General features: G+C 50.6%; 1 protein-coding gene across 7 annotated transcripts in view; it reads left to right on the top strand.

Moving 5' to 3' along the window:
* The window catches only part of AMOTL1 (angiomotin like 1), an 89,995-nt gene that overhangs the window by 24,079 nt on the left and 48,065 nt on the right, over window positions 1-17,851 (top strand). For 5 of the 7 annotated variants that reach the window (XM_074571221.1, XM_074571222.1, XM_074571248.1 and 2 more), the window contains one exon: window positions 15,540-15,686. In XM_074571221.1, coding sequence (XP_074427322.1) covers window positions 15,540-15,686 — 147 coding nt within the window. Of the gene's footprint in view, window positions 1-4,106; window positions 4,191-5,103; window positions 5,726-15,539; window positions 15,687-17,851 lie in introns of those variants that run through there. The other 2 variants (XM_074571234.1, XM_074571228.1) reach the window with 2 other exon arrangements.

The raw sequence follows: 17,851 nt of genomic DNA, 5'->3' as shown, positions 1-17,851 counted from the left end.
CACAGTTGTCACTGTGAAAATCTCAACAGTGGCTGTTAATTTATCAGGGTAGGTTTCTTCAGGGCTCCCTGAACTGCTGAGCTCACTGGCTGCCTGGTAGCAAGATTGCTTAAAAACCTTCCGCAGATGTGGGTTTGAAAGTGCTGCTCCAGCGCTGCGAGAGGATTCGCCTCTGCTCGGTAGTTAGAGATGCTGCGGGGATGCTGAGGATGGGTGGAAGGGTCTCTGAGGGGCAGCTGAAGCCTGTGGCTGTCAAGAAGAGGTAGGATTACCTCCACCTGAGATAACGGTAAGGGCATCTTTGATGTCAAAGGCAATGTGGCTTTTATTTACTAAACTTACCCGTCTGAAGCTTTCTACACACTGTATTCTGATTTCTTGACTCAGCTCTTGCTGTGGTGCCAACACCACACGGCGGTTATTCGTGCTGTCCCCAGCGGTGGCATTAACGGGGCTGTAACTCTCCGGCTGCCCATCGGCCATCGTTAAAAGCAGCAGCGACAGCAAGAAGTGAAACTGTGTGCAGGCATTTGAGGTTGCCGCGGTGTCAGGCGGAGCGGGACAATTATTTGTTTGCTTGCAGCATTCGGAATCTGTGGGATTACACGCATGGGTGGGTGCAAATGTAACGAGCGCCAATACCCGGGTGCGCTTGCGGGTTGGGATGGCCGTGTCTGGTCCGCAGGGCCTCGGTGGTCCAGCCCCGGGCCTGGCAGTAGCAACTGCTCAAAGCTCCCCAGCCATGGGGGATTCGGGATGGCACAGGGATGCTGAGTGATCCAAGGAGCTGCTAATGGCTGAGCAAGGAAGGCACCTGGAAAAGCCTCTCCTTTCCCACACAGCTCACCGCAATGCATGGGGAATCCATGAGGGGTGTTTATTTTCCATGGCAGGGTATAACAGACATGTGCTTCCAGCCCGTGGATCGTGTGTGTCTCCTGGATCCATAGTTACCAGGTAGAAGCCGAAGGGAGATAGTGAAGCGAGATGGCACCGTCAGCTCCGCTCTGCTGACCTGACAACTGGAGCTGCGGTGGCACTTGGCTCCAGCTGAGCAGGTTAGGACCAAAAGGGTTGGAAGGATGAACTTCTTTCCTTCTCCAAATTCAGTGGGGGAATAACATTAAAGAAAACAATGTATAAAAACATATATATTAAATATATATATATACACACAAATAGTGGAGCTACTCCAAAATTCATTGGGGGAACAACATATTTAATATTTTATTTTATATATATATGTTAAATACCTATACATATGTAATTACCGCCGCTGCAATGTGGAGAAGCTGGAGCGGTGGTTGCCTTGCCCTCCTGGGCAGACACGGCTCCCCAGCGGTTATCAGGTATATCAAACCACAGAGGGATTAGAGAAGTCCCTCTCCAATCTGCCAGCCTTAGTTCGTCAAATCAAAATAGAGTTAAACAGAAAAAAGACTTTGAAAATGACTTGGAAACGTGCACCAGAAAATGAATGATGTGGGGGAAAAGAGAAATGACACTTTTACGCAGGCAGAAAAAAAGGCTGTTTTCCTTGGAAGCGTAACAGCATGGTTCATGAAGTCCTTGCGATGCTACTGAAAGACAAGACAGCAGATAATCCTTTTTCTTGATATATTTTTTCTTCTAGTACCGAAATCATCACATATCATCAGGCAGCAGTAGGTAAAAGGGAAGCATAGACTGCGGGGCCAGAATGAGCCCTCGGACAGGCTGGATCTGCTTGGCTGTGGGTAGAAGAGCCAGATTGCACTGGAATCACCCTGTCCCCATGACACAGACTGTGACGCAGAATAACCAACATAATAACCTGTTCCATTTTGCCCAACCAAATGATGAAGTTGAAGCACGACAGTAACGAGCTCTTGAATTGCCATTTTGAACTGGGCTCAGGGAGCAGTGCCCTCAACCAACTTCATCCACCGCTGTGAACAGGCACCTGAGAAGCTGAGGGCAAAATTTCACCTTCATTTACAGCTGAGCAGGTCCATGGTTTGCCTGTGTCTATGAGCAAAGCCAACATTTATCTCCAGGGGAGGTAGCAGAGTGCAAATACACAATCTGAAAAACCAAAAGCCAGTTCCTCCAGGAGACTGAGGTATCTAACTCTACCTGCCGTCACGGTTCCTCATGATTTTGCAAAGGATTTAGGCATTTGAAAACCTGAATTTGGGCGTAACTTGCTCCAAGATACTCAGGGCACCTGCAGGAGACAAGGGAAATGAACATCCCTCTCTTGTCCAAGTTTGGCACCCTAGGCCTCTGGTTTTTCCCCTGAGGAGGCCAAGGATGCGATGGTTCCCTGGAACAGCAGCGTATTTGCAATTCTCTGCTTTCTCACCTGAGAGCAACCTCAGGCTGTGTTAGGTGACCTCAGGGAGACAGCTAATAGATGCCTCAGGTTCAGAGCTTCAGAGAGACACCCGCAGGGACAGCACCCGACTGTCACCTCGCCTTGCACGCCGACACGGAGGGAAGGGCACCTCTGAGGATGCTCAGCTCACACGGGAAATGCAGTTCTGCAACTGCTGCCGTGGGAGACATGTGGATGCGGGAACCAAGGAACTCGATTTCACCATCAATATTTTTTCCTCCTTTTCCTCTTTCCCATACACTATTCTTTCCCTTTGTCTTGCCTACACCTAAGCAACATTGAGCAAAGATGGGGTTTGCGATTTGAAATAGCAATGCCTCAGACTGCTGTGATTCACAGCATGGTTCCAGCACCTGGAGCTGCCGGGAGTCCCCGCTGCATCCATCCAGCCCTGTGGCGATGGCACCAGGCCAGCTCCCATCTTGCTGTGCCCCTTTACAGGGCTGCGGTGGCACCGGGCGCATTCCTCTTCAGCCTGTTGCTGCATTTCCACCTGCTTTTACCCCTTTGGAGCAGTATTTCAGGAGGCAGACGCACCTTTGGGGCCTGAAAATCTTGTCTGTGTGTTAAGAGCCAGGGGAAATGAGTGGAGAGGATAATCCTGGCATCACCAGGCAGCCTGCTGGACAATGAGATGGGGAAACCCAAGCAGCGTGCCGGCAGCGCCAGAAAAGAGGTCTGCCCTGTGGGGCAGTGCTGGGAAGAGGATCGCAGAGGGAGTCCTGAACCCAGTTTCTGCCCAAATGGCCCCAAGGAGGGGAAGAAAGCATGGTGCAGACACCCAAGGAGGTCTCCTATGCTGTCTGTCCCCTGTGTCAGGCAGGGGTGGGGAGGGGAGGTGAAGCAGTGGCTCCAGTCCTGATGAGAACACATTCCATGGAGCTGGTGTGCTGAACTGCAAAGAAACCCCAAGCCGACAAATGTCCTGTGTTCCTGTTACTGCGGCACTCATGTCCAGCATTGGCCATAAGTCTCTTTACATCAAGGGATATGTGCATCCACTGCTCACGTGAACATGCGCAAGGAATCCTAGAATCATAGAATGGTTTGGGTTGGAAGGGAACTTAAAGATCATCTAGTTCCAAGCTCCCTGCCACGGGCAGGGACACCTCCCACTAGACCAGGTTGCCCAAAGCCCCATCCAGCCTGGCCTTGAACACTTCCAGGGATGGGGCAGGCGTGGGCAGCGGGAGAGAAGGGCTGCATTTGAGAATGGAGGGCTGCATTTAAGACCGGGGGGCTGCCCCAGCTCTGCACCGGCAAGCTACAGCCCAGTCGCTCCCCAGATAGCCACCCGCTCCTCCGGGCGCAGGGAAAGTGGCCGGAACCCCGGGAGATGGGGGGGTTAACGCACGGGCTTGGATTCGGGGTAACTCCTGTCAACTGCGCGCCGCCTGCGAGGCGCGGCGTGGGATCTGGGGAGCCTGTGTTGGCGTCCAGGGTGGGATTTATGTCCCAAGCATCCCTAAGGTGGAGCTGGGGAGGCCGCGCTCCCCCCCGGGCGCATCCAGGCGTCTCGGGTGGCTCCGTTTGGGGCAGCAAAGCTCCGGCACAGCCCGGGGACGGTCGGTCTCCCCCTGCGGGCCCGCAGCCCTGAGCGGGGCGGGGGGCGGGCGAGTCACTTGCGGCCGTGACACCCCCTTCGGGAGGTGCCCGGCCCCGCCCCGCCCCGCCCCCGGCCACACCCCCGGCCACACCCTCTGCCCCGCCCATCTGTTCGCCCCGCCCCGCCCGGCGGAGCGCGCCCGGGGGCGGCGGGGAGCGGCGCGGATGGCCAAGGTGCTGCCGGGGGCGGCGGGGCGCGGAGCCGGAGGTAACGGCGGCAGATGGCGGGGGGCGGTGTGTCTGTGCACACACGGGGGTGCACACGCGTGTCTGCCTGTACCCGTGTGCGTGGGAGCGCGGGTGCCTTTGTCCACGTGTGTACCGGGGGGTGCGGTAGTGCCGGTGGAGGGGGGGGGCCGGCCTGGGCTGGGCTCGCTGCTCCCCGGGGACGTGCCCCGCCGCTTCTCCCGGAGCAGACCCGCTGCTCCGCGGGGGTGTTCCCCGCCGCTCCCCCGGGGCGTGCCGTGCCGTGCCGCGCTGCGGGGGAGCTGACCCGCTGCACCCCTGGGACCTGTCCCGCCGCTCCCCTGGGACTCGACCCGCCGCTACCCTGAGAGCCGACCCTCTGCTCCCCGGGGAGGATGCGGGGGGGGGGGCGGGCAGCCCCCCGCCAGCTCCCGGACCGCGCACACCCGGCTGCCCCCGGGCTGCGCGGAAACCCCAGGCGGGGGGTGGGAGCGGGGGCGAGTTCATCCTTCTCCCCCAACCCCCCCCCCCCCCGCTTCGCTGCACCGTTAGGGCCGAGCAGCCCGGCCGCGGGATACTCCATGTTTCTCCACCCTGAACCCTCCTCCCCGAGCACTCCTGCGATTTTCTTTCCCCCCTCCGGAAAGGCAAAACCCGCCGGGTGTGCTAGCCCGGGGCGGGCAGCGGAGCGGCCACCGGTGACAGCGGGCCGTTTGCGGTGCCTTCTGAGGGAGGAAGGCGGCGGGCGGTGAGGGGGGAGCCGCCTCCGGCTTTTCCCGGGCCGGCAGCGCAGGGGCGATATTTCCCGATGGACCCGCTGGTGTTTCCGCAAGTGGCGATGGCAGCGTCCCCCCGCCGGTCCCGGCCCCGCCACCCGCTGGGGCGGGAGGGCTCGGGGTGGTGGTGGGCGTTCCCCCCGCGCCCGGGGGTGTCGGCGGGTCCCAGGCCGGGGCGGGCGGCGGTGGCGGCGGGGTGACCCGCAGGAAGGGCCGCCCCCGCCGGGAGAGCGATTTCTCACGTTGTTGTTGTTGTTGTTGTAGGGGGATGGTGAGAGGGAACTTTTATATTTAACCTTCCTACCCCTGCAGGGAGAACAAAGATAAACTCCTGCTTAAAGGGGAGAAAAAAAAAACCAAAAAACAAAAAACCACAACCCATCATTGAAAGTGGAGGGAAAAAAAAAATCCAACCAATTTAAGTCGAATCCTCCTGCCAGGTTTTGTGATTCATAGTTTTAAAATACAGGAAGGTCGCTGCTTGGTCTTTTTCCTCTTTCGATGGAAAGAGGAGGTTTGTTTTTGTTTTGTTTTTTTTCTCTTTCCTGGTGCTGTGTGAGCGTCCCGGGAGCGCTGAGCTGCCGCCCGCCCGCCAGAGACCGAGGTCTCTCTGCTGAGGCATCTGCAAGGCCCTTACCGGGCATCCGCTGAGCTGAGGGCTTGTCTTTTTTCCATAAAAATAAACCTAAAAAGCCTTCTGAGAGAGGGGCAGCCGTGAAGATGAGGAGTCCCCTGATTTTTCCTGTGCACAGCGAGCTGGCAGTGCCGTTGCGGCTCACAGGTGTGCATGAAGATATATATTTTCATATATATTTTTTTACATCTATGTAGAGTACTATATATAAATATATGTAGACATATGTTTTATATATATTTACATAAAGGTAGAGAGATATAAAAATATATGTAGCTATATATGACTACTCATATACTATAGCTATATGAATATGAAGTATACTACATATTTGTGTATTTTTATATGTGTGTGTATATATAATATATGTATTTAGTCATTGCTAGGGATGTAAAAAGCTCTTAAAAGGGTCCTATAAATACCTTATCAAGAAATGCCCGAGGGGTGCGGGCAGGGAATATGGGGTGGGTGATATTCCCATCATAAAGCCCTCTCTGGGGCTGCGCGGGGTGCGCGCCGTGGCCCCACATGGATGGGCCGCCTCCCGCCCCAGCCTTCCTCATCCCCAACCCTGACCGGAGCAGTGGGGTTGAGGGGATGAAGTCGGGGGGCTGGTTTTAAGTTGTTAAATAGGGCTGGTGGGGGTCCCCCCGTCACCTGCGTGTCCCTCCTCCTCTGTCCTGACGTCCCTCGCTCCCCTTTGCTCTCTGCCAGCGTTTGGCAGGGGGAGCTTTGCTTTCCCTGTTCTTTTGGAAAGCGCTGGGCTGCTGGAGGAGGGCAGCTTCCACCGACACAAGCATGTGCTGCCCCTCCGAAGCCCTGATTCCTGCAGGATCGGTGGGTGCTCTCACTTATTTTTCATTTCCATGCATCTGCGGCATCGTGGATGGGTGCGGGGGCAGTTCGCAGCATCCTGGCCCCCCACGGCGATCTGGACCAAACCCTCTGCACATCAGCATCCCGGATGGAGGGACTGATGCCTGGAGACGGCTCCGGCGCCCCTCGCAAGAGCTCCTCTGTGAGGAACCACCGGCACAGGGTTAAAGGCATTGCATTTCTCCAGCGCGGAGACAACGAAGGGGGTTCGTAGGCATCCCAGGAGCAGCCCCGGGCGGGATGTGTGTGGAGCTTCCCATGGGATCCGGCTCAGCCGGGCTCTGGGGATGCACGTGGAGGTTTCAGGATGACGTGGAGATGTTACTACTGACCATTGCAGCTTTTCTTCAGGAAATGGAAGCCTGATGGTCCTCAGTGCCATTTGTTTTTTAACACTGACAGGCATATAACTGGCTTTAAAGGCCAGATCTGGTATAAATGTTTTTCGGTGCTAAGGTGGGAATACGTGCCTCATGCAGCCTCCTTGTCCTGGAAACTATTAGGCGGACGGCTGCATACTCGGGTTTTCGCACAGAGACTATCTGCTAATGTAATAGTCCCAGTGGAAACTTTAGTGCTCGGGAATATTTTGCGGATTTGGGAAAAATCCCAGGAGGATTTTTGGTTTCGTACAGCAATTGCTTTTTGGCAGCTTTGGGATAGATGTAATCTGGTTCCCATTTGTGTGCTGAATTTTTAAATGGAACAGCCTGCCTTCAGCTCAGGGCAGGAGTAGAAATAGATGGAAGTAAATAGAAAATAATAGTAATAACAAGGAGAACAATATCACCTCTGTAAAAAATTGTTAGGGCAACTTTTCTAGTGAAATGGTGCGTTTAGGAAGTGCATCTGTTCTTTTTTGGTCCTTTAAGTGACTTTTTCAGTAGGTGGGATGCTGCCGTGGCTGTAAATTTGGAGGAAATCTGTAGAAGCTGGTGAAATCACTCCGGATTTGGACCAGCGCGTGTGAGAGCAGAGCTTTGCCTTGCAGTAAATCTATCCTCGGTGCAGCAGCAGGTCCTGCGGCATTTGCTGGCGTGCCTGCTTGTCACCGCTTCTCGGTGGCCTTGCCACAGCCTCGGCGTGTCCCACGGTGTGATGTGGTGCCGCACCTTTCCCCACGCACGTCTCTGCCACATCTTGAAGTTGTGGCGGGTCCTTCTTGCCTGAGCCGGGCGACGGTGGCCGGCACGCGTCCAGGCAGCGCCTTTCGAGGAGCAGGGTGATCCTTAGGAGGATCCCACGTCTCGGGAAAACCTAGTGTGGGATTAAATCATTGAGCAATACTTGGGATTGTCTGCTCCGACCATATTGGTTAGCACGAATATGAATGTGCTTTAGACAACAGTAGCTCCAAAGGTCAAGGCTCAGGCTGGAAAATAATAATGTTATTTTATTAATTTAATTTAATGAATAATTTCATGAATAATGAATTAAAATGCTTTTAGTGACAATTCGGTCTCCATTTAAGACCTAAACCAATTGAAGTCATTAAAAAAACTGTTCTTCCTCTGCCCCGCTCCCCTCGATGTGGGTGTTGTGCGCAGATATTTCAGTGAAGTCGCTGCTGGGCTGAGGGACGGCGCGCGGCTCCCCTGAGGTGCCAGGAGGGCAGGAGGGACCCGGATCCCCACCCCAGGGACCTGGTCTGGGCTCCTCCGTCCCGCAGAGACGGGGAGGCACATCGCCCTGGGGTGGCTCCCTGGTGTGGGCAGGGGGTTCCTGCCAGTGACGCATCCCCCTGCCTGCGGTGTGCATCGTTTTGGGGCCGTTTTCGAGGCGATGGCTCCACACCGTCGGCCGTTACCGTGATTTTCCCTGTTCTAAATCTGAGCTCAGCCATCTGGGAGCAGGAACTAAAGGCAATTATCTTGTTAGCACTTCTGTGTGTAATACCGTTTATTAAATTTCTGCATTTAAAAAGTGGCTGAATATAAATTGTGGGTAATGATTTAATAATGGAAGGCTCATAATTTTAATATATATTCTGGTGGGAAGAAGGTTTAATTTCTTTTTCCTTTAGACATGACACTTAAGATAAAAATAATGCCAAAGCTCTGCTCAGTGTAGGGTTATCGCGAGCGGTTCTTCACATGGATCAAATGAATCCCTGTGGATCCTTTGCCTATGGTTTGTTGCCTGTATTTAAAAAAAAACGGAAAAGCTCTAGAAATCTGAAGATCCATACGATAGAATTCAATGCCTGCATTTTCAGTTACAGAGTACTGTACACTCTTTGTACTATTTTTGTTCTGTCCTTATCCCAGGCTCCTTTGTATGCTGCAAGTTTGTGGGAATGACTCAGGGAGAAAGCTATTTAACCTAAAGGACACCACTGGCAAAAAAAATAGATGGATAAAGAGCAATGTCAGTGACTGCGAGCGGGAACCGAGAAGAATATTTGTGTGGATTGGGGGAAGAGGATCCTGAAACCTCCTCCAAATGGGGAAAAAAAAATCTTCGGATGCTGTTTATTCAGTTCAAGGAGGGAGTTTTATAATATGGTTGCTCGAAGTAATGAGGAACTAGACTGAATGATGCACAGTCCTAGGTCCTATTTCACTTCTGGTTAATTAATGGAAGGGCTTAAATATCCCAGTGACACAGATCATGCCAGTGCTTTTCTGTAACGTGATCGTTTTTAGAGGCTGTAAGTACAGCAAAGTTAATCATAGCTTAAAGTCCTGCTTTGTGAGTGTCTTGTCTATATGTTGTAGCTGGTTGATTTATGATTTTTTTTTTTTTTCCCTCAGTGGAAAAAAAAATCCTTCCTTATGAATTTGCATGATGAATTTTTATCTTGGAGGTTTTTTTTTTTTTATGGCTTGGAAATCAGAATTTATGGCGTAGTGAAAATGTCCGCAGACTCTTCGCTGTGCTGACAAGCGGCGCGGCTGTAGCAGAAGCGTTGTCTCACTCGCGAGCTCCATGTCAGCCTTTGTGTTTCACTCTTTTACCGAGAGTTTCTTCCCTTACTTTCAGCTCTGAATAATACTTACTCTTTTATCTCAGAGCAGCAACGCTGACGTGAGTCGTCATTGTGCCACTGGCACTTTGATGAAAGTAGACATTTCAATTATTGATTCAATTCTTTGAATAAATTTGGGCTGGCTGCATGATGTAGACTCAATGTTATAGCTGCAGCGGCAAATTCATAACTTATATAGAGGCCTTAAAAATGCACGTATTTGTGCAAAGCCTAACTCAGCCACCTAAGGAATGTGCGTCCCTTCCTCCATCAGATTGATGCCCAGCTCGGCACCTGGAGCTGCGATGAAAATACTCTGCCTGCATCCTGCATCCTCTGGGGTGAGCCTGGGACGGGGGAAAAAACCAGCAAATTATTCTAACGTTATAAAACCTGTAACCATCCGAGATGAAAGAGCCGTGATGGGCACCGTTTGCCCCCACACGCCCGCGCACCTAATTTCCATCGGGAAGGCGCGGGCATCCGTGGGGGATCTCCCGGGCAGGCAGACTTGGCTCCGCTCTTTCCAGGATCCATCTGATCTCCTGCCAGGTTCGGGAGCCGCTTTCAAGGCGCCTTTGCTTTGCTTCACTTGTAGCTTTTTTGCTCGTCCGCTTTGTTTTTTGCTGAGAGGAAGCGTATATGAAAATAAGCGCATGAGGCTGGAGTTCCACAGAAAGCGTTCATCCTTGTAGGCAGTTAAATTTGGATGCGTTAGCACGGCTCCTTGGGAGGAATGGGGCTTGGCTGCCTCCATCGCCTTTTCTCAGTAGTCTTGCTAGTGCTTTCTTGGACGAGGCACTTTTTTGGAGAGTGAAATGACAGTTACTCAGGATGGGAGACTCCAGGAGCTTTTCTTGAGTGAGGGAATGGCACAACGTGGATCCCAGAGCTAATGCTGGGCTGAGGATTTCTTTCCCCAGAGCAGGGAGCTCTGGAGAGGGAGCTTGGTCTGGTGAATCCTGCCAGGCGCAGGGGTGAGGCTTCTCCCGGCTCAGATGTGGTAGATTCCCACCTTTCATGTGGGAAAGGAGAGGTGCTGCTCACTCACATCTGGTGTGCGTTGCGTGGGTTGGATTTCTGTCCTGCAAGATGTTGCTCTGCACCCGTGAAAATAATACTAGTGATGCTTGTTCAGTCCTCGCAGGGCTCGCGAGCCCTGGCAGCAGATGTGAGCTTCCCAAGCAGAATTACGGGGTGCAGGAGTGAATCAGCCACCCCAGAAGTGACCTAAAAAACCTGCACATCGGCCAGGCAGCTGCTGATGGGAAACGATCACCAACGTGTGTCTGAGCCCCTGCTCTTTGTTGGAGCTGCGGCTGCAATAGAGTCCCAGAGCTGTCGGAGAAGAGCTGCTGGTGGTACCAAGAGCATCCTTTGCAACGCTGTTGGAAGTGGTTTCTCCTTTTTGTAGGTAAACCAAGAAACGGGACACGTGAGTTAATTTTTTCTGAGCTGAAGGAAACTCAAAATCTGCTTCCCAGCTTTGGGAGAGCAGTACAGCTGTGTGGCTGGGGTACGGCGATCCCCCCTCTCAAAACTAGTTTTAGAGAAACTAAAGTTCACAGGTGAGGATACGCATGGAGGGGTGTCCAGCCTCGATGGAGGGTCCCTGTGACCCATTGGAGGGACTGATGGGTCCACCCTCGGCAATTCATGGGAACCTAGAGCGCTTTGAGCATCCTTTCGTTATTTCCTTTAAATAATTGTTTTCCTTTCTTGTTGACATGAGATTTTTATGCAGCGACAGGGCAAAGAAAATATTTTAAATGTGGAATAAGGTATTTATACTCCTTTCTGGGTTGGCTGTGAGGCAGAAGGACAGACTGGGGCTTGGAAACTATGTCATTTTTGTTCTGTCTTTTTTGGACCTCCCTTACAAACCACGGCAGAGTTTATAGGAAAGTGTAAAGCCGCCTTACTTACTTTTTCATTTCAGATGATTGCTTTGGATGGTATTTGAAACGCCTTGGTCTCTTTTTGAATCGCTCGGTCAGTAGGGTACAAACTGGAGGAGGATTTTTTTGGAGGACAGCTCTGTGTTTTCTTTTGGCTGGGTGGCTTCTGGGTGGCGGAGGAGGAGCCGTACGTGCTGGCAGCACGGGCTGTGCCGCAGAGCGGTACCCGGGCAAGTGGCGGGGTGCGATGCAGAAACTCATCACCCAGGCATTGCCTCGAGGTGTTGCCTCTAAATAGCAGCAAACCGTCTTTGCATAACGGGCATTTTTTTGGTGTTTTACTGAAGGCGAGAGTAGTAGTGCAGCTCGGCTGTGAGAAAACCATCTTCTCCCAGTATTTTTTTTTTTTTTTGAGGAGGAAATCTGCTTCTTGGGGATGCTGTTATTGCTCTGAAACTGTGGCTTTCCTGTAAAGTCACAGCAATGAGCTTCCTATGAGGTTTTGGTTTAGATCCTTTTCAAAACCAGACTGAAACCACATCAGAAACAGGAACTATTTAAGCGCTGCTCCTCTGTCTCTGGGTCCTTGCTGACTGTCTGGTGTTAATCTTTGCAAATGATACATTGAAATAGTTGTGAATCTTCAAATGAACTGTACTGCTGTGTAGTAACCCTCCAGGATAATATGTCTGCTTCTGTACGGCGTAATGCATGTTTAGCTTAAAAAAATAAAATAAAAACAAAAAAGAAAAAGGAAAACAAATGAATTGGTGTCAGGCAGTCACTTAGATGTGGGAGAGCTGGTAGAGATGTAGAAATGAAGGCCTGGAGCAGCTGCTCAATTCAGCAAGGCCTGAACCAGGCCAGAAATGTGGTTGTGGGTTGTTTATAAGAGACACCAAATATATGGCGATTGAAGAGGTGATGGCGATTGAAGAGGTGATGGCTATGGACTGAGCTGCTTTTGGGAGGGGGCACCTATGGAGGTGGTGGGGTCAGCTCTTCTTGGCAGCAGCAGTGACAAAACACGGGGCAGCAACCGTGGTTTGTGGCTCGGGAGGTTTGGGCTTGATGTGGGTAGAAAGCCCTTTCCTGAGGACACCTCCTTGGAGCAGTGATGGTCTCCATCCTAGGTTGCCCTCAATGAGCTGCTTACCCATGACCCTTGGGCACTGCTGCCCTGGCACCAGGATTCAATTATAGGGATGGAAATTGCCTTTTTGATGAACATCATAGAAGAACATGGAGGTCTGGGGAAGGAGCAGGTGCCTGAGCATTGGATGGGCACCTTGCACCCCTGCAGAGCTGGGTGTAGCAAAACCTTCCTGTCCAGAGAGGGAACATGGGATTTGGGAGACTCCAGTGACACCAAGGGTGTGAAACAGAAAAGGCTCGTGCCTTGCTCCAAGTGGCTCATGAGGCTTCACTAAGCTTTCAAGTGTTGTGTTATTGCCCATGATCTGGATTGTGGCCACGTGCCAAGAACTGATCTTTCATCAGCTGTTATCTGTTCTACACATAAACTGTCTTTCTGTGCCAGTTAGACATGACGTTTTATTAAAACCTACTGTGAATGAACATAAACCACCGTGACATCGTTTTTAACATCATACAACATCGTTACATCATTTTACGATGATAAAACATTAACATGGGTACAGTAAAGTGCAATGGTTTCTGTCTGGGTTGGAACTACTTGGATTTGACTCCGGTATAGCAGAGATCGGAAACTGAGCAGTTTGGCAGATGCCAGCATTTACTGGTCCTGATTTTAGTACAATATTGCTTTGCCGTGGCCACAGCCCCCAAAGTCAAGTGGATAGGTGAGAATTTCTGCCCTTCCTACAGAAAAAACAAGTCTTTATTCTCAGAAAATTTGAAACCATGACCCAAGGATGCCTACAGACTCAAAATGCAGAATGCAAGCGTACAATTTTAGTAACCGTTTATTTCTTTTAAATTCTGTTTGGTGAGTGGTGAGGCTGAGCTGGCAGTTGCTGGCTGTTCATGTTTCCTATAATGCTTGAAACCATCTTCCTTGGGTGTGCAGATTTTCTTTGTTTCACCCCAATCTACCTTTTATTCATAAAACAAGCCTGGTCTCCAGACTCCCCTGTTTCGCACAGGATTCCCAATTCCAAGGCAGGACCACGTGAAGGGTGTCTTTAATGCTGTTCTGTGCCAGAATAGGGTAATATGTTGAAAATTAGGGTTCTTGAGATTTTTCTTGGGTCTGTATCAGCATCGGCACAAATTCCAGACCAGTCTACCATGCTTGTTTTCACAAACATATCCTACTCAAGTGAGCAATCTTTCTCTCTTGCTCTCTAAATATAGAAAACTGCCATACGCATTCATGCATAATATGAATGGTAAAGTGATGAATTCATTAACATTTTGCAGAAATGCCTATTTCCTCTCCTCTGGCCACAGAAGAAAATAGTATCTTCGTGGCTGTAGAGAAGATGGGCTGGATCCTGCTCCCTGCTGCCCCCCTGCTGCCCTGCTCCACGCAGGGACGTGGGGTCGACGATGACCTGTATGTGAGGCAGAGAGAAAAGCAGCTCCCCATGTGATACATGCCAGCGAGCATGTAGTTAGCCGACCACAAACCAAGCAGTCTGGATTAATAAGTCCAGGTCATCTGTGGACAATGGTTTTTCCTGCAGAGCAGGGTGCTTGTGGTCCCTGTGCTCGTGGTCTTCGTGCCCCACTGGGATGGATGGATGCTCCGATGGGATGGATGGATGCCCCACTAGTGCCACTTTGAGCCCTTCACCTTCTGCTCGGGCAAGTCCCTCGGCAGTGTCCAGTGCTGGAGGTTAATGGCTATTCCCTTACTCTAAAATTCATGGCAGCCAGTGGTGTAAGTGGAGAGTGATTCTGCTGTGTCCCCACTCCACCAGGGTACTTGGGGCCAGGAGGTGCTCACCCGCAAGGTTTGGACTTCAAAGAGCCTTCTCTTTACAGAAATGAGGTAGTGCTCAGAAAAATAAGTAGGAAGTGGGAAATCATAAAATCATAGAACAGCCGAGATTGGAAGGGACAAAGATCATCTGAAAAGATCATCTGGTCTAAGCTTTTGTGGGAAGGGGAGCCTAGATGAGATCATCTAGCACCTTGTCTAGTCGTGTCTGGAAAAATCCCAGTGATGGGGACTCTACCATGTCACTGAGGAGGTTGTTCCGGTGAATGATTGTTCTCACTGTAAAAATTTTCTTACTTATGTTAAGATAAAACCTTAGTGCAACTTGTGCCCATTGCCCCTTGTCTTCTCCATGTAGCTACAGCCCTTTGATCATCTTTGTGGCCCTCATTGGACCCTCTCCAGACTGTCTGTGTATTTCTCTAATTGTGGGGTCATGCCAATGTCACTCCTGTCTTGAATTGTGGGGTCAAGCCAATGTCATTCCTGTCTTAACACTGCTGTGATGCATTTTGTATGAGCTTGTTAAAACAAGCACTGCTGGAGAAAGGCACCCTTGAGAGCAGATCTAGGACGAGCCTTGTTGCTTGCCAGGTGAGCTTGTTCCTGCTCACTGGTTGTGAAAGGGGCTGGGGGCCTCGTCCAGCCATCAATGTCTGTGGGATGCTGGAGTTCAGGCGTGCAGCTCCTGTGCAGTCAGTCTGCCAGACACATTCCCGTGGCCTTCCAGCTACATCCTCTGCTTACCATATTAAGAACATCTGGACAAAGTGATTTATAAACTCCCTCCCTTGATAGCATTGGCTGTATTTTATGTCTCAGCAATTTTCTGTATTGCTGAACTATTATTCATGAGCGGATTTTGTGGCAAAGCCTTTCCCAGACTTTAGCCCTATTGAATGTGTGGCTGGATCCTCACCTATCCTTTCCTTCTTTTTACCCACTCCCTGTTTCAGTTTTACGCTGGCTCTGTTGGCTTCATGTCCCAGGGCTGTGCCTCGATTTGTGAGCTTGTCACTGTCAGCTCTTATAAGCTGAGCTGTGCCAGCCTTGAAGGCCAGGCTGGGTCAGTGCATGGAACATGACTCGATGGCTGCCTCTTCTTCCTCAGAGCTAATGTGTTATTTGGGTGTTGAAAAGAGGAGAGGTGATTTGCTCGGTGGCCTTGTCAGGTCTTCTCGGGCACCTAGCCACACTTGAGAAAATTTTTTTGGACTTCTGTCATAAGTCATGGCTTCATATTTTGTCATTCAAGTGTTTTATTTACTGACATCCTGTTCTTCTTTCTCGCAGGCTCCACATCTGTTTGTTACAAGCCTACCAGCCCAGTCCAGGTACTGGAAGACACTGGATTTCTTTACCAGGATCACCAGTTGTTTGCTGGCAGGCATGAGGTTCCTCCGCTAACAGCTGAAGCGATCAGTGCTAAAGAAAAAGCTGGTAAGTGGGTGGCCACACTTCCATACGAACCCACCACATTTACTTCCAGGTTTTTTTCTGAAGCAAAAATGAGCAGTTTAGACCACTTACAAATAATATTTACAGAGTTGAAGGCCAGCTCCTCATCCTCCGTAGAGTCTAATGGGAGATGCCTTTGACTTGAGTCAATTACGTTTGTCATTTATTCTTGTGGAGGATGCAACGTTTCTGCTTGGTTACTCTTCACGGCACAGCTGGACTGAGATCCATAGGTTTTAGCTGGTGGAGCAGGACTGCAGGTGGCGTGTGGAAGGTGCACCGTGGTCGGTCCTTTTGGACCTCAAAAATTGGCAACTAAAGTACATCTCCCAAATCCAAGGATGGTAACAGATGACTAGTGCAGGGGTGAAAATCCTTCTGGTGTATGATAAAGAGCTGCCTTGACCACGTGGAGTTGTCTTTTTCCACTTGCATCAGCCTTATCTCAGGTGTAGTCTAACAACCTGGGCTGTGAGCTTTCTGGTACGTTAGGGTGAGCTTTCTGGTATGTTAGAGAGATTTTTATTTCACATCTGCAAAAATGTCCGGTCTGATGAGGCTTCTGTGCACTGCAATAACATGAATAAAGCAGTAGGAGCTGCAGGGGCAGCGACAGGACGAGGGCAGTGGTTTTAAACTAGAGCAGGGTGGGTTTAGATTAGACATTAGGAAGAAGTTCTTTACAATGATGGTGGTGAGACACTGGAACAGGTTGCCCAGAGAGGTGGTAGATGCCCCATCCCTGGAGACATTCAAGGCCAGGCTTGATGAGGCTCAGAGCAACCTGATCTAGTTGAAGATGTCCTTGCCCATGGCAGGGGGGTTGGACTAGATGACCTTTAGAGGTCGCTTCCAACCGAACACATTCTATGATTCTATAAAGTTGACGGGCATGTGGCTGTTGTGCAGACAGGTAGATGGAGATGTGTGTGTCTGTGCATCTTGTTGGCTTAAACACTGGCCTGTGGAGCTGACAGACCACCTGAAGGCTGGTGGCCAGGCTGGAACACCAACAAGTCAGGCCGACAGGCAGGTAATGTCTCACGGGAAGGAGGAGAAGAGTATTTTGTAGGGCAGGTGTGGAGTGAAACAGCCTGGGAAACGTCTCTCCCCCTCAAGCCCCACAATCATCTTAAGGCTTTGCCACAAAAATGTTAGTGGAAATGACCTATTTTCATAGTCGAGAGGCAAAGGCTTTTTTTCCTCTGGGTCGTATGTAACTTATCCCACAGCATGTGCAGTAACTGATGAAACCTCAGGGAAATACCAGACCTCAAGAGAAAGTTTGCTTTTTAACTACTTTCAAATGCCAAAAAACAAATGTAAGTACTTCTGATGAACTCCTCTGAGAATTGGAAACAGCGGGAGAGAGAAAGAAAGTTGCCAAGAATGACCTCAAAAAACTGAGCTGAAAACAGCACCTCTGTCTTTTCTGGGGACATGGGAGGACTCTGTCCAGAGCTGCAGGCTTATTCTCGTTTTTATCCGCACGGGGGTCTTTCAGGAGCGCCACTCCGGGCTCAGGCACTGTTCAGGCAGATGTACACCACTTTTGGGATGGGTACGGGAGGACGGCTCCAGGAGGGAGGGATCCCAGCCTCCCAGCTGTGGTTATAGGCCATTAGATGCTTAGCACCGGGCAAGCTCCGCTGCGCGTATGGTACAAAAATGGTACCATTGCCTCTGAATGACTTCGATATTCTGTGTTAGGGTTGTGTAGCTGATCCATCTGTGCTCTTTTTAAAATGCTGGCATTACATCTGTGGCTGTAATGCCTTCCTTGTACTCACCCAGAAAAACTACAATGGTTAGTATTGCCTCTCTTAGAAATAGCATTATTGGTCAGAAGGGAAATTGCAGTTTTACGGGAAGATGCCAGAGCACAGACTATTCTTTAATTACACTTTTAGGACACTTCTATTTTCACTGTCATTTCACAGGTTTTCTGTGACACATTCTGCATTTTATTTTGTCGTGGCAGGCAGTGCACTTAGGAGGGGATTTGACTCATCTGACTTCGGCCATCAAAAACGCAGCATATCATTTAGCATTGCTGCGCAGGCTGCCTCTGTAAGCCATGCAAGGCATCTCCAGGAGGGAGGTCAAACACTGGAACAGGCGTCCTAGAGGGGTGGTCGATGCCCCAA

The sequence above is a fragment of the Larus michahellis genome, chromosome 1, assembly GCF_964199755.1.
Source record: "Larus michahellis chromosome 1, bLarMic1.1, whole genome shotgun sequence".
In the NCBI taxonomy this organism is placed as follows: Eukaryota; Metazoa; Chordata; class Aves; order Charadriiformes; family Laridae; genus Larus; species Larus michahellis.
This window is presented reverse-complemented; position numbering and strand designations above follow the sequence as displayed.